Consider the following 16,603-nt stretch of genomic DNA (forward strand, 5'->3'; position numbering starts at 1 on the left):
AGTTGGTAGGGTACTTGCTGCCCAGGGGTGTTTTGCACAGTTATCAGGAGACGCTGGCCTGTGAGATAGGTGGGAAAGTGCCAGGAACCAGCCTCCACAAAGAAGCTACTGGAGAGAAGGACAGTTGATCAACCGGTTGGGTTTGCTGCTGCAGTGCTACTTGCTGTACTAAGGGAGCAGTAGCTACGGGGACCAGCAATGCTGAGTCAGGAACCTAGAATCATATTAACCTTCATCACACTTTCTTTACCATTCTTCTCCCCCCGCTCCTCTCCCCTTCCCCCCAGTGCTTAATCCTCCCTGTGTTCCTTGCTCCTCCCAACTCAACTGGGATGATGACAGTTATCTGTTGGCAGATTGTGAGTTCTCCAGGATGTGTTTTCTGTTCTGTAAAGTTCCTAGCACACTTTAGATGCTAAATAAATAATAACTCAGCTAAGGCCTCATTTCTGATGAGAAGGGAAAATCCAGATGAGAAATGTTTAGGTGAGCTGAAGTGGTGCATCAAAGAATGGCTTTGTCAGCACAGCAGGGCTTCAATGCCTTGAATTCCTCCAAGACACACAAACAGGGAAAAGGGGATATAAGACCGGCCATACTGGGTCAGACCAAAGGTCCATCTATCCCAGTATCCTGTCTTCCGACGGTGGTTGGTGCCAGATGCTCAGAGTGCATGAACAGACCAGAGCAATTATCGAGTGATCCATCTGCTGTTCTCCAGTCCTAGCTGCTGGCAGTCAGATATTTAGGGACACTCGGGGGTAACATCCTTAACCATCTTTGCTGATAGCTATTGATGGACTTGTCCTCCATGAACTTATCTAATTCTCTGTTGAACCCAGTTATACTTTTGGCCTTCACAACATCTCCTGGCAACGAGTTCCACAGGTTGACTGCGTTGTGTGAAGAAATACTTCCCTTTGTTTGTTTTAAACCTGCTGCCTATAAATGTCACCAGCTGAGCCCTGGTTCTTGTGTTATGTGAAGGGGTAAATAACACTTTTTCTCCACCCCAGTCATGACTGCATAGACCTCTCTGATATCCCCCCTCAGTCGTCTCTTTTCTAAGCTGATCAGCTCTGTGGCCCAGCAGTGGCTTCCTGAGGCAGTGGCACAAGACGCCACAAGATGGGAGAGCCGAGCATCAATACTCGCAGACTCACAGTATTCCCAAGGCCAGGTCTCTGTTGACCTCAGTATTCTGGCCCACTCTGGTGTCCTCTCTGGCCTGGTGACTCTGGGATTCCTCTAACCTCTGACTTCAGAAGAGAGAGACCCATCAGTCAGGAGGAGGCAATTCTCAGTGGTTGTGAGGCCAGAGCCCGAGGCCCAGGTATTTAGGCACCTGGGAGTTAGGTGCCTTTGAGGATCTGGGCTTTAGGCCTGTGTGTAAGAGGCTTTCGAGCCCTGTCTAAAGCACAGCAAGGTTGGGGGAGGGGGTGGCAGATGCTAGTCCATGTCCATGGGATGTGGTGGTTCCAATTAAGACCCAGTTCCCAGGGAGTGTTACCAGGAGCTCATGTGTTTGGTTGCAAACACTGCAGCAGCTGGAGCCAGGTGCCTGAATGTTTGTGTGTCTCGCTGGTTGCTCTGGCAACATTGGGGCACAAGGGCGGCCAGGAGCTTGCCAAAGTCATGAGGTGACAGGGCCAAGCCCACACCACCCCTCGCCTAGCGTCTGACTCGGAGCCAAGTCGACTGACTGGCCTGTTTGATCTGATCCTGGGTCAAAACCAGCCTCCTGTGCCTAAGCCCTGAATTGCCGGTGTTTCCCTCCGAAAAAGCACACAGCGCTAGTACAAAACGGGGGGAGGTTTATTGCAGAGCCAGGTTACAGAGCAGGGAGGCCTTTGGCTGTGACTCCACCAAGAAGGCAGGCGTCTGAGGACTGGACTGGGACCGATGGGGCCTGGGGCTGCTGGAGGAGCCTGAGGGGTGGTGGTTAAACACATGCAGGCCAGTTCTCCAGGGAAGGCGCGCAGGATGATATTAATGCTGACGAGTGAAGTGCCCTGAGGAGAAGGGGGCTGCGGTAACGCTGGTGACTGATGTGCCCAGAGGGGAGGCGGTGTCGTTAATCTTAGGGCAGGTCTACATTTAAAAGTTGCACTGGTACAGCTGTCCTGTACGCCACCCCCCGAGGGCAGTAGCTCTGTCGATGGGAGACGCCCTTCCACTGACAGTGCTGCTCTGCGCTGGGGGTGAGGTTGGCGTTGCTGGGTGAGGGGGGATTTTTTTACACCCCAGAGTGACATAGTTATACCAATCTAATTTCCTAGTGTAGACCTGGCCTGAGCTGAAGGGACATAGGGTTGGAAAAGGCGCATCTGTCACTAGCAGGAGGGAAATTGGCATCTGTAGTGAGTAGAAGACCTCATTGGCGGAAGAGATACAGGCAGGCACCCGGTGGCATGAGTAAGGGAAGGCCTCATTGTAGCGAGTGGGAGGAATGTAGCGGCCTTGTGAGGGGTACGGAGGAGAAGGGCCAGTTGGCACTAGCAGGAGGGACATGGTGCCCGGGGGCGCACGGGGGAGAAGGTCTCGTTAGCGCTAGCAGGAGGGACGTGGTGTCCGGGGGCGCACGGGGAGAAGGTTTCGTTAGCGCTAGCAGGAGGGGCGTGGTGCCCCGGGGGCGCACGGGGAGAAGGTCTCGTTAGCGCTAGCAGGAGGGGCGTGGTGCCTGGGGGCGCACGGGGAGAAGGTTTCGTTAGCGCTAGCAGGAGGGGCGTGGTGCCCGGGGGCGCACGAGGAGAATGTCTCGTTAGCACTAGCAGGAGGGGCGTGGTGCCCGGGGGCGCACGGGGAGAAGGTCTTGTTAGCACTAGCAGGGGGGGCATGGTGCCCCAGGGGCGCACAGGGGAGAAGGTCTCGTTAGCGCTAGCAGGAGGGACGTGGTGCCCCGGGGGCGCACGGGGAGAAGGTCTCGTTAGCACTAGCAGGAGGGGCGTGGTGCCCTGGGGGCGCACGGGGAGAAGGTCTCGTTAGCACTAGCAGGAGGGGCGTGGTGCCCCGGGGGTGCACGGGGAGAAGGTTTCGTTAGCACTAGCAGGAGGGACATGGTGCCCGGGGGCGCACAGGGGAGAAGGTCTGGTTGGCGCTAGCAGGAGGGGCGTGGTGCCCCGGGGGCGCACGGGGAGAAGGTCTCGTTAGCACTAGCAGGAGGGACGTGGTGCCCTGGGGGCGCACAGGGGAGAAGGTTTCGTTAGCGCTAGGAGGAGGGACGTGGTGCCTGGGGGCGCATGAGGAGAAGGTCTCGTTAGCGCTAGCAGGAGGGACGTGGTGCCCTGGGGGCGCACGAGGAGAATGTCTCGTTAGCACTAGCAGGAGGGGCGTGGTGCCCTGGGGGCGCACGAGGAGAATGTCTCGTTAGCACTAGCAGGAGGGGCGTGGTGCCCCAGGGGCGCACAGGGGAGAAGGTTTCGTTAGCGCTAGCAGGAGGGACGTGGTGCCTGGGGGCGCATGAGGAGAAGGTCTCGTTAGCGCTAGCAGGAGGGACGTGGTGTCCTGGGGGCGCACGAGGAGAATGTCTCGTCAGCACTAGCAGGAGGGGCGTGGTGCCCTGGGGGGCGCACGAGGAGAATGTCTCGTTAGCACTAGCAGGAGGGGCGTGGTGCCCTGGGGGCGCACGAGGAGAAGGTCTCGTTAGCACTAGCAGGAGGGGCGTGGTGCCCTGGGGGCGCACGGGGAGAAGGTCTCGTTAGCACTAGCAGGAGGGGCGTGGTGCCCTGGGGGCGCACGAGGAGAAGGTCTCGTTAGCGCTAGCAGGAGGGGCGTGGTGCCCGGGGGCGCACGGGGAGAAGGTCTCGTTAGCGCTAGCAGGAGGGGCGTGGTGCCCGGGGGGTGCACGGGGAGAAGGTTTCGTTAGCGCTAGCAGGAGGGGCGTGGTGCCTGGGGGCGCACGGGGAGAAGGTCTTGTTAGCACTAGCAGGAGGGGCATGGTGCCCCGGGGGCGCACGGGGAGAAGGTCTTGTTAGCACTAGCAGGAGGGGCGTGGTGCCCCGGGGGCGCACGGGGAGAAGGTTTCGTTAGTGCTAGCAGGAGGGGCGTGGTGCCCTGGGGGCGCACGAGGAGAATGTCTCGTTAGCACTAGCAGGAGGGGCGTGGTGCCCTGGGGGCGCACGAGGAGAATGTCTCGTTAGCACTAGCAGGAGGGGCGTGGTGCCCTGGGGGCGCACGAGGAGAATGTCTCGTTAGCACTAGCAGGAGGGGCGTGGTGCCCTGGGGGCGCACGGGGAGAAGGTTTCGTTAGCGCTAGCAGGAGGGGCGTGGTGCCCCGGGGGCGCACGGGGAGAAGGTTTCGTTAGCGCTAGCAGGAGGGGCGTGGTGCCCCGGGGGCGCACGGGGAGAAGGTCTCGTTAGCACTAGCAGGAGGGACGTGGTGCCCCAGGGGCGCACAGGGGAGAAGGTTTCGTTAGCGCTAGCAGGAGGGACGTGGTGCCTGGGGGCGCATGAGGAGAAGGTCTCGTTAGCGCTAGCAGGAGGGATGTGGTGCCCCGGGGGCGCACGGGGAGAAGGTTTCGTTAGCGCTAGCAGGAGGGGCGTGGTGCCCCGGGGCGCACGGGGAGAAGGTTTCGTTAGCGCTAGCAGGAGGGGCGTGGTGCCCCGGGGCGCACGGGGAGAAGGTTTCGTTAGCGCTAGCAGGAGGGACACGGCTCACAACACATCTGGAGTTGATGTAACGTTGGGAGCAAAGTGCAAGGCCAGGTCCGTTTCTAATCACATCAGCCCTTGGTGACAGGAGGCCTATCAGCCATGGCTCCGTGGCTAGGAGCTGGGCCCAGCACGGTCTCAGGAGGCCTGTGCCATTCAGGCCAGTTCCCAAGGCTGATGTGATTGAAGGCCTAGAGGCTGTGGGGTGCCTGGGCCTGGGAGGGTCGGTGGCACTTCCAGTTCTCCCTATTTCTTCACTTTTGCGTCGTAGGTGCCGGCATTCTTGTAGGCCCCCACGTAGCCGCTGGTGTCTACAATGTTCTCCCGCCCGCTCTTCCCTTTGCCCTTGCCACTCTCATCGAAGCGCTCCTTGTGCGAGCCCGTGTACTTGGTGGTGTCCGTCAGCCTGTCCACCGCCCCGCCGGTCGCGGCTTTCTGTCAGCAAGAAAACGGGGCAGGGCAGGGCAGTCAAACACAGAGGAGCAATTATAGCCCTTCCCAGGCCCCTCCGTCCCCCACGTGCCCTTCCCAGGCCCCTCCGTCCCCCGCGTGCCCTTCCCAGGCCCCTCCGTCCCCCGCGTGCCCTTCCCAGGCCCCTCCGTTCCCCCGCGTGCCCTTCCCAGGCCCCTCCGTTCCCCCGCGTGCCCTTCCCAGGCCCCTCCGTTCCCCCGCGTGCCCTTCCCAGGCCCCTCCGTCCCCCGCGTGCCCTTCCCAGGCCCCTCCGTCCCCCGCGTGCCCTTCCCAGGCCCCACCGTCCCCCGCGTGTCCTTCCCAGGCCCCTCCAGTCCCCGCGTGCCCTTCCCAGGCCCCTCCGTCCCCCGCGTGCCCTTCCCAGGCCCCTCCATTCCCCCGCGTGCCCTTCCCAGGCCCCTCCCTCCCCCGCGTGCCCTTCCCAGGCCCCTCCATTCCCCCGCGTGCCCTTCCCAGGCCCCTCCATTCCCCCCCGTGTCCTTCCCAGGCCCCTCCGTCCCCCCCGTGCCCTTCCCAGGCCCCTCCGTCCCCCACGTGCTCGTCCCACACCACTCCATCCCCACGTGCCCTTCCCATGCCCCTCCGTCCCCCGCGTGCCCTTCCCAGGCCCCTCCGTCCCCCACGTGCCCTTCCCAGGCCCCTCTGTCCCCCACGTGCTCGTCCCACACCGCTCCATCCCCACATGCCCTTCCCAGACCCCTCCATCCCCCACGTGCCCCTCCCAGGCTGCTTTGTCCCCCCAGTCCATCCCAGGCCCTGCCCTGTCAGTCCCCCACAGCCCATGACACTGGCCCACGCCCCCTACCCTGTCCCTCATTGCTCCAGACACCTCCATTCCCCATGCACTCTCCAGACCCCATGCTGTCCCCACTGCTCAGGGCCCGGCCCTGTATTCTCGCCCTTAAGTTGTCACAGCCCTCCCAGATCCCTGCCTCTTCCAGGACACACTGCTTTGCTATGTGACATTTGGGGGGCTCCCACTGGCAGACAGACCCCCCACCAGCTTTGCCAGGCTCCCCACCCCACCCTCCTGCTCCACGTGTCCGAGAAGAGCAATCACTCACAGTGACGCCTACGTTGGTCGGTTCCTTCCCTGCCACCAGCTGGCAGATGGATTCGTACGCTTCCTCCTTGCTCTTGCCCTTAAACCTCTTTGGGGCCAGCTCCTCTAGGGCCTTTTTGAATTCCTCGTAACCAATGACTCTGGCTGTCTTCCCTCTGCAAGACACAAGGGCTGGGGAGTGACCTAGTGCAAACACTTCACTAGCATGGCAGCTGCCGGGGCTGCACTTATATTCCCAGCTGTGGCAGGGAGACCCAGGTGACCAGCCCTGCTACCCAGACAGCTGGTCTTTGAGCGGAAAGAGGAGCGTTTGATGAAATAGTTGACATGTGAACCGCTTCTGTTACACAGGGATCCCTCCTCCAGAAAGGCAGCCACAGCTGAGCAGAACCTGGCCGCTGTTCTACAGAACAGAAGAGAAGAATCTTAGCTCTGGCTGAGACTGCAGGAGACACAAGAACTGACACACAAACGGATACAGGAAGTTCTTGTTCATTGACCATCAATCCTTAGGGTCAAGGCCTTGTCCTCAGCCACCAGCAGCAGAGTGCGACCTCATCCAGCACTGGGTCAATGTGGATGTGGAGGGGCTATTGTGAGGCACTGCAGTCCAAGATGTGCCTGCAGGAGCCGGTCCCTGGCAGGCATTAACCCCTTTGCTGGCGAGGGCCGTGTCACTGGACAAGCTCTTGTTTCCAGGCAGATGACCAGGGGCAAACATCCCTGTTCCATCTACCCATCCCCAACCCTTGCTCCACAGAGCCAGCAGCAGTGCAGCCTGGTAACATTTAGGGTTAAATACTTTATAAGACTGAAAAACTCCTTTGTGATGAGATGGGCAGAATCCTGTCCCCAGGGAACGGCGGGACAGTATGGAGGGAGGGTAGGGGAGAGGGGCTTACTCATCACGTGTGATTTCATGGGGGTCTGCAGGGGGCCAGAGGCTACGAGAACAGCACTGTAGCCTGGGGGTTGGGGCCTGCAGCTAGGGGGGCAGAAACTCGAGTTGAAGCCCTGCTCAAGTGACTGTTACACAAAGTGGTACAAGAGTCAACAGGAGCTCAGTGGCTAGGGCACGCCCCAGGGAGGCACAGGAGCTCCGGGCTCAAGTCTTCACACCATAACAGGCAGAGAGGGAATTTGAAGCCAGTGTCCCACAGCCTAGGGGAGTGCTGCAGCCTCTGGACTACTGCTTATAGGAGGGGCACTGGCTTGATTTTTTGCAAGAAAGGACGGAGTGACCTGGTTTGGTGCCTAACTTCAGGAGAAGGTTCATGGCTGTGAATCCTGAGCAGCCCACAATTACGGTCCTAATGCCCCGAAGCAGCCGGGGTTTAGTTCCTACCCCTCTCCTCAGCATTTCCCGCTGTCTAGCTTAGGCAGCTCCCTGCTGAGCATATGGGCTTTTGTGGATCCCAGCTTTAAGCACCTAAGGCCTTGTCTACACTAGACAATTAAGTCAGCATGACTACATGGCACAGGGGTGTGAAAAAGCCACACCCCTGAGTGGCACGGTTAAACCAGCCTAGTCTCTTTGGAGCCAGCACTAGGTTGACAGAAGAATTCTTCAGTGTAGACACTATCTATGCAGATGGGAGGGATTCTCCCCTGGTATGTAATCCACCTCCTCAAGAGGCGATACCTCAAGATGTCGATGGAAGAATTCTTCCGTCACTTTAGCTACCGCCTCTCAAGGAGGTGGATTGCATACGACGGGAGAATCCCCATCTGCTCAGGCTCTACCGCAGTGCAGGTACAGCGGCACAGCCATGCTGCTGGAGCATTTTAAGCATAGACAAGCCCTAACTCTCCCCGTCCCTGCACGCCTACCTCAGAGCTGTCACAGTGCGAATTCCCCTTTGCGGATAGAGCCCAGGGCATCTCTGGCATCATCTTTACATAGTAACCCGTATCGAAGGCCCACGTACTCCATGGACAGCCCCTCCCAAACTCCGCTACATGGGCTGTGGGTTTGGCAGACTTTACGGTGAATTCCGGGTGTTCTGCAGCAGCCTCAGACCTATTCAAATCGAGGTTCCTACAGAATCCGACGTGCCGATGAATAATTCCACAGCCCAGCAGCCCCCACCTTCTTTATAGTCTCAAATTGTTGCCCCGAACTTCCAGGTGTCGGGATGCCACAGATTTCTTACTGGGGAGTGAGTAACTGCCCCAGAGACGTTGTCAGGGCGAAGCTGGGACTTTTGGGAAGGTGCGAGGGGCAGTTTGGGTGTGTGGGATAAGCATGCGAGCTGACTGGTTCTGCTCAAATGATCAGCAATGCAATCATTCACATGTATATTGAAATGGCCAGTTTAGGTTACGGGGTTAACAGCCCGTTGGGTTAAATGGGGCCGTTTATCCCTCTTGGAGCCAATGTTTCAGGTGTTTGTGAGATTCAGGAAGGTGTCACTGCACCGTTACACTCGGGTCACATAGTCAACAATGAAGGCTAGACACGTGTGTGTATCTATATGAAAGCTGAGCTGCCATGAAACAATGTGCTGCAAATATCCATGAGTAAGATGTGAGGCCGGTATCTGGTGGACAAAAACTCTGTCCTGGATGCCAGGCTCCTCTAAGCTCCACGCAAAGTCTGACAGGGCTGGAGGGGGCTGGAATGAATGACCTGGGAGTGTGCCCATGGGTGACGCAGCAGGCAGCACACAGAGCTGAGTGGCCTGGCGGTGCCGGCCCTGCTAAGCTCCAGGAGCCAGCCGCTGATGTAGAGCAGGCTGTAAGGAAGGGAGGGAAGCAAGGGAACCACTTACTTCACTTTGGAGAAGACGATGTCCACATCTGTGCCAGTGACCCCTTTGCCGTCCATTACTTTACACTCCTTGCACAGTTTGGCCCAGTTTTTCCCAGTCATTTCTTGCCCTGTAGCTTTGGTGTCTCCATAGATTGCAAACTTCCGGAAGCTCTCTTCCAGCGCTGCCACGTCAGTGCTTCCAGCCATGCTGACCTTTGCTAGTCAGAGGAGAAATGGATCCAGTTACTACGCAGACTCCAGCAATCCCACCAGATACTGTGCGCACCATCTGTGCACCCCTGCACCCTGCAACACCCCTTATACCGCAGCCTCCCACAAAAGCCTGGCCCCTTCACGACTAAGCCACACTGGCAGACGTGGAAGGGGGAGCCGAGGACTAGGATAGCAGCGGGAGCTGATGATCAGGCCCGAGGGGATTTGCAGAGCTCTGTGTGTGTGGGTCCCAGGGCTAGAATAGCAGAGGGACTGGGGAGCGTTGACGGAGCTGTGTATGGGCCCCAAAGCTGGCACTGTCAGGACAGAGGGGCATTGGCAGTGCTGTAGTGGGAGTGGTGGCCCAGTGTATTGAGACTGTGTTACAGTGCTACACTGCTTCTTTTCCCCCTCCTTCATCAGACCGCGCTGCCCTGGCTGATCAGCATGTCTTGTCAATATCAGGTTATCCTCTCCCTTTGGCACAGTCGCGTCCATGCCTGACTCCTGTGGCTATTAATCCCCATGGAAAGCCGTCACCAAGAGACTTTTTCACAACTAAACTGGTTGCGCTAAAGAGACGTGTTCTCCCTGATCAGCATCTCTGAAGCCAGCACATCAGTGCCATGACCAGGGGAGGAACAACTGCCGGGCACTCCACAGCGGCCATCCGCCACTTAGCGGTTAACATCAGTCCCTCCCCTTCGCTTTTCACAGAGCCTGTGGCCAGCCACCTCAAACCCCCTGGCCACTCTGAGTCTCACAGGCCTCTCCCACCTGCTAAATTAGGGTGACCAGATGTCCCGATTTTATAGGGAGAGTCCCAATATTTGGGGCTTTTTTTAATATGGGCTCCTACTACCCCCCACCCCATCCCAGTTTTTCACACTTGCTCTCTGGTCACCCTGTTCTAAATGCTGCTGGCTCTATGCATTAGCAAAGCACAGGTCAGCATCTTCATGCCCTCCCGTTACCTCCATAGGGGCAGGCACTGGGCAGGGCTGGGCGCTGGTAGTGTGCTGGCACCAGGGTGATTGCCTCTGGCAGGGCCGCTCAGCTCTGCCCATGGCATGCCCTCCGTGCTGGGAATCCCGCTGGCACTGCACAGGGAACAGAGGCGGTGTGCAGGTGAGTGGGAACAGAGCAAGTGCCTGTGGGAAACGGGGGTTGGGGGGGCCACAGTACATCAGAATGGCCACAGCTGGGCAAGGTACTTCAGGGCCTGCAGGTCTGTCATTGAGCGCCAGGGCCAAGCCTTTCACCAGGGACTTGGGGTTCTGGGGACCCAGCCTGGGACACTGTTCAGGGGCCTGGTTTCCAGACGGGGGGGCAGCACCGTCTGAACCTCGGGACCCTTTAAGCTGTCGCCAGCTGGGAAGCCAGCGACACTGGTCAGTTCTGAAATGCCTTAACCCAGCAAGCTCCCAGCTCCACGCCACCCACCCTGCTCTCTTCCAGGTCCCTGGACACACCCAGCCCCAGGGCAGAGTCACCCGGCCTTGGCTGGGCTCAGGGGATTGCCTAGCCCCGGGCCCTAGTTACAGTCTGACATTAAACAAAAACAGGCGTGTGGGCCTGTCTGCTGGCGTGGCCAGAGTTTGCGCTGCCTGGCGACCGTTGCTAGGGAGGGCTGTTGCTGTGGGAGGCATGGCGGGGCTGGACTATTCGCATATGCACTGAGTCCAGACCGAGCCAGAGCCACTGGGTGGGTGAGGTCATAGCTGGTATTGGGCCAACTTCTGTTGTTGAGAGAACAAGCTTGGGAGCCACACCGAGCTCATCTTCAGGTCTGGGAAAGGTCCTGCCGGCGTCCCAGCTATTAAAGCTGTTACATCACACATCTTGTCTCTCAAATAGCTGGGGACCGGAAGATACAGCTACACTGCACGGCAGCCAGCCAGCCAGACAGGCCTCAGTTCCCTTACAACGCTGCTCGAACCAGGGCTCCAGGTGGCCTCATGTCTTCTCACCCCCTGGCAGCACCAAGGCCCCCATCGGGGCAGCTGCCCTGAGGCTGGCAATGGGGGAATTGCAGGGGAAAAACCCTAGGCTGGCACATAAAGACACTCACAGCCTCACAGAGACACACGCACGGGCACACACGCACCCAGAGACACACTGACGAGCTGGCAGCCATGCCCAAGATCCGGGGCAGGGCCTTGTGGCCACACTCAGGAGTTGTGGTACTCCCCATCTTGTCTATTTTCAGGCGCCTGGTGGATCTGGGGCCACTCTTGCCAGTGCACAGGGAAGGAGTTCAGAGCGTCTGGCCTTCCCAATGGGAATCCACTCGGGCCTGCTGCAGCAGAAACAGCTGCAGGCCATTAATCAGTGTGTGTGTAACCTGCCAGCAAAGCAGCATGTTGCAGCCAAAGGGAGCTGTGTTCCCACAGTGGCTGGGCCCAGAGAAGGCTCTTGGCACTGATTCTCTCTCTCCCAGGAAGTCGGCCTATCAAACGTGTCCCTCTCCTTGGCTCAGGTAACTTTGGTCTTGCTGAACTGAGTTGATGGCCACAGTTTGGCTAATGGACACATTCTCCCCACCCAGCCCCACTGCAGTGCAGCTTCCTGCAAGCCGGGGACCAGCTCACCAGCCTGCAGCACGCTGCAGGGCAGCTATTCCAACCCCCCTGTCTTCTGCAGAGCACCATGGGCACTCCCGTCTGTGCTGAGCAGACTAGCCCCTGGAAGCGACACACAGCACCTGGGAAGAGATGATCTTCCGGGCCAGGATTGGGCCCTGTTTTACCAGGGATCGTGACCTGATATTTCACACCTGACACACCACGAAGCCACCCCTTCGTCTCTGCCTTCTCTTTCACTATCACAATTAGCCCTGAGCTAGCCAGGACCGACAGGGCCCCAGAGACCGCCCATGCCAACATCCCTGCCAGAAGGAGTCCTGTCCCAGGGACAGGACAGTGTGGGAGGGGGGGGGTCGGAGGGGTGGCAGGGGGCAATGTGAGTCCTGCTGCTACCAGGCTGTATCCGCTGTTGGTGGCGAAGTCCTTGCTGCCCAGGCCAGTCACGCCAGCACTCGGGTCAGTACCATCTACAGCTAATCTGACCGTCCCCCTTTCCAGGCTGTGAGTGCATAGGCAGCGTGGGTCTGCAGGCTAGCAGGGGGCATAGGGATTGCATGGAGGGGAAGGAGGGAAGAGGAGGAAGCTGCCAGCAGGACACAAACCTACGAGTTATTTCTGTCTCCCGAGCACTGCAGCCACCCTGTGACAATAGTGAGCAGCGTGGGACACAGTGCCACGCCCAGAGAAAGGCACCATGCAGGGTCCCGCCCTCTCCAGGGAGCGCTCAGTGAATTCACAGAGGCGTAAGGGGGGACAGGCCCCAGAACAGCACAGGCCACCGTGCCCCGGAGCAGGTCTCTGTGTGCGGGAAGCCTGCTAGCGGATTGGGTGCAGTACTGGGATAGGAGACTTGGGTCCTGTTCCTGGCTCTGCCTTTGTCCTGCTGAGTGATCCTGGCCCATCTCTGGTCTCAGTTTCCCCAGCTGTGAAAGGGAGGTTGGGTACGTCCCTCCTTTTGTAAAGTGCTTTGGGCCCTAGGGATGAAAAGCGCGAAGTATCATTGCTGCGCTTTGCACAGGGCACACGTGCGGGCCGGGGCGTCCGTGTGTGTGCAGGGGTGAGTCCATGGAGGGGTGCACACAAGTGCAGTGTTGGGGGGGGGACGTGTGTAAGGGCTGAGGGGAAAGTGCAGGTGGATGCAGGGTACGGGTGTGGCCAGGGGCGATGCATAGGGGAGGGGTGTGCTGCAGTTTGCCTGTTGTGGGCATTTCCTCTTTCTGCTCCCACGCATGGTGCATGGTTTGTGCCATGTGATGCACTGAAGGCAGCACCGATGCTGCGGGAGGTGCCGATGGGGCAGCCCCCCATCTGCAAAGCTGTTCAGGGGGAGCAGCCAGCCAGCCTGCTCTGCAGGGCGTGTCCCTCCTTTTCACCCAAGTGAGCTGGCTTCTGAGCTGAGTCCCTGGAAGTGGCACACGCAGCCCGCTGCAGATGAGCTCTAACCCTGCTCCCTCCATCCCTGCGCATCAGCCCAGTGCTTCCCCACAGGCATAGTCCCCCGGGCATGCAGGCCAGCTCGCTTCCCTGCTCTGCGCCCCCAGATGGGGGGAATCAGCCACCATTCAGTGATGCCAATCCAGGCAGCCAGTGCACTGAGCAAGACCCCCCGTGTTGCCAGCCAGCCCGCACCCCCCCTCCTTCTCCTCCTGCAGAAGCAGCCCATCAGGCTGCTGCTTTGCTGACTTACCGCCTGAAGTGCGTCTGGTGAGCTGTGGCAGGCTACCCGGTGAAGCCCTGCTCCCTCCTGGTCTCCAGACTGCAGTGCTGCTTGGAGGCTGCAGCGCTATTATCTGCTGTTTATTCCGGTAGCCATAGAGACAGCCTGCCAAACAGCCAGGGCGCGGAACTAATGCAGGAGGGTGACCAAGGTCACGGCGAAGAGCTACGCTCCCTCCCGCCCGCCTGGGGCAGGAAAGGGTCCTCTGCCCTTTCACGCCTCCATCAGGCCTGCTGGAGCAGAGCCCGGTGGTCCATTTGTGTAATCACTGCTGCTGGGAAGGGGCCGGGCTTGCAGGGCTGGGAGGGAGGAATCGATCGGGACTCTGGCTTTGCTTGTTCCCGGTGAGGGATGGTGGGAGGGAAGGCAGGGGCCAGGTGTCAGGGACAGGCTCCTCCTTCGTTAGCAGCCTGGCTGGATCGGAACCCAAGTGCAGCTGCCCCTCTGCCTGGAAGGGGGTGTCGGAGCAGCCCTGCAGGCCCGTCCCTCGCAGCTGGTACCCGGGCAGAAGGGTTATCCCCATAGGGCCGGGGTGGCCAGGCTGCAGCGTGTGAGCTCTCCTACAGTGAAAGGGCGGCTCGCAGCACTCCCCCTGCCCCTCTGCCTACCAGACTGCTGAGGGGGGAGGCTCGGGGCTTCTGCCCTGCGGCGCTGGTGGGGCTCGGGGCTTCTGCCAGAGACAACTGGTGCCTGCAGAGAGCGGGGGTGGGGGGGCACAATTTAAAGGTTTGCCCCCGAACAGCTTGAGTCACGCCCCCCCTTACCCTCAGTGGCCCCTCCCTGCAGCTCCCAGCTGTTTGCCGCTGCCTCTCCCCACAGCTGCAGCTCCCAGCTTGCCACCCTCAGCAGCTGCTGTGGAGGGAGGGCACCCGGTGGCACCATGTGACCGAGTGGGGCCAGCAAACCCTGGCAAAAATCGGGGCGGGGGGGGCACATGACCCCACACACACACATGTTGCCTCTGGCTTCTGCCCAGCAAGGGCCATCCCGGTATAGGGCAGCGCAGCTCTGGGAGGGAGTCTAGTGGAGTCTAATCCAGGCATCAGCACAGTGGGATTATTAAGTATGTTCCCTGCGCAGAGCCCTTATTACTGGCGCTAATGCACGAGCTGGAGCAAGCCCAGCACAGCTCTCCCCTCCAGGCGCACCCGGCAGATGGACAAAACCTGGAAATGGAGGAGCACATCGGCTGGGGCCATTCTACAGAGCACTGATCACAACCCAATGGCACTGCCAGTGCAAACGGCTCAGCGCGGGTAGTGAGGATGGGACACAGGGCTGGATACAGTGCGTGTGGCCCTGGGGTGCCCAGGGGCTGGAGACAAAGCGTGTGGGGGGCCAAAGTACGGAGCAGCTAGTCATACGGGGGCGGGAGCTGGGTACATGGTGCCTTTGAGTGCAAGGGAACAGGGGCACATGGCGGTTGTTACACTGGTGTGCTGGGCGATAGGACGTCTGTCTGTTCAATGCATATTGGTAATGGCGGGGCTGGGGGAAGTGGTGAGCATGCCCAGAGGCTGGGAACACGGTATGTCAGGCTGCCAAGGGGGCTGGGGACATGACATGTTTGGGTGCTAGTGCGTCCTGAAGCTGGGAACACAGTCTGTATTGGTTGGGGTACACTGGATCTTGGTACACGGTGCAGATGGAGGCCCAGCTGGACTGGGAACATGGTGTGTACATATGTGGGCTCACAGGGGTCTAGGTACATGTTGCGTACAGCTGCCAGAGTACTGTGGACAGACGTTGTGTCAGCACATACGTAATATAAAGGAACCACACAGCCACAGTGCACTCCAAATAACCATGTTTATGAACTATACACAACCCTAGTTACACAAACACAGCTGCTCTGGCAGGGTTCTGAGGCTGAAACATAGAAGACAGTGAGGGCCACCAGAAGACCCGCAGAATAGTGAAAAGGATACTGCCCAGTTCCTACACTCTACTGTAAGCGGGGTCTGAATGAGCTCTCCCCCCTGATAACCAGTGATGAGCTGCGGAAGACGACTTCAGGAACTGACCTTGTTTGCATAGACACGCCCACTCCGCCTAGGTGCACAGCATGGTGGGGCTGTTCGGCCCAAACAATCACTTCTGGCTGATGTTCGACTGCAAATCACCCTGTTATGGGGTGCAGGGGTAATAAAGTGTCAACCTTGTTGTGTGACTAAAGGGGCAGCAGAATTGTGCTTGGCAGGCCCTGACTGAGGGGTTCTCACTCAGCAGGGAGGAGGGGTGCCAAAGCCCAGTGGAGATGAGAGAGGGTGAGGACAGGTGTTTTTGCCCTGTCAAGTGGGCTCTAAGGGCCATAGCCACCACCTGACCCACCCCCTGTCCACTGTTTACGGGCAGAGCTGATTAAGACCCAGTTCAGAGTCTCTTGTTGTAGAGCTGAAATCAGTGATAACCTGGTCTAAGCGGTAAACCTTAGACCTGCTTGTGGGGCAGCGTCTCCGGTGAAAGAGGCTGCCCAGCCTGCACGAGCAGTGACGCTCCCCCACGAACAGCTGAAATCACTGAGAGCTGTGTTAAGTGGTGGGCCCTCAAGAGGCTGCAGCAGAGAAGGCAGTAGCTGAGTGAATGACAACAGAGCAGCCGGTAGCAGCCGCTGAGGCCTTGCTTGACGCCTTTCCTTCCCCGCACCTTGGAACGCTGGGTCGTTGCTGATCAAAGACAACAACTGTGAGTAGGGTGCGGTGGAGGGAGAGGGGAGTGGCACGTTAAAGGGACATTTGTTTGTCGGCCTTTCACACCACAAGGTGAGAGAGTGAGGAAAAGGACACTGCCCAACGTCCTCTGGGGTGGGTGTTCTGCTCATGGTCTGTTTTCAAATAATGCTTGTGGCGATTTCCCAAATTAATGCCGGATTCCTTCCCCTTTTATTAAAAGTTTTCTTTTCCAAACACAGACTCGGTGCTTGCAAGAGGGGAAGTATTGCCCCTTAGAGGCGCCCAGGAGTGGAGTGGAGTTTTCCCAGATTACTGGGTGGGGCCCTGAGTTTTGGGTTGTGTTGTCAAAAGGAACCGTTAGATATTGAACCCGGCCCTTGTTGCTGGCAACTCCATGGCTGGCAGATGTGTTACACTACAATAAGGTTGCCGCCACCACTCTCAAATTTCACAAGTCGGTCCCTAAATTCAGGAGGCTGT

General features: G+C 58.9%; 1 protein-coding gene across 2 annotated transcripts; it reads right to left on the reverse strand.

The window, feature by feature from the left end:
* Positions 1-3,942: 3,942 nt before the first annotated feature.
* On the reverse strand, positions 3,943-13,718 carry TPPP3 (tubulin polymerization promoting protein family member 3). 2 transcript variants are annotated; one of them, XM_044987276.1, is made up of 4 exons: positions 13,422-13,718; positions 8,956-9,154; positions 6,186-6,339; positions 3,943-5,085 (listed from the first exon to the last, which is right to left on the reverse strand). In XM_044987276.1, exons 2-4 carry the CDS (start codon positions 9,141-9,143, stop codon positions 4,897-4,899), a joined length of 531 nt encoding a protein of 176 aa, XP_044843211.1. In that variant the 5' UTR covers positions 9,144-9,154; positions 13,422-13,718; the 3' UTR covers positions 3,943-4,896. The 2 variants fall into 2 exon arrangements, with proteins under 2 accessions (XP_044843211.1, XP_044843212.1); XM_044987277.1 differs by having other exon boundaries at positions 8,956-9,149; positions 13,422-13,556.
* Positions 13,719-16,603: the final 2,885 nt, after the last annotated feature.

This window comes from Mauremys mutica, chromosome 14 (genome assembly GCF_020497125.1).
Source record: "Mauremys mutica isolate MM-2020 ecotype Southern chromosome 14, ASM2049712v1, whole genome shotgun sequence".
NCBI lineage: Eukaryota > Metazoa > Chordata > Testudines > Geoemydidae > Mauremys > Mauremys mutica.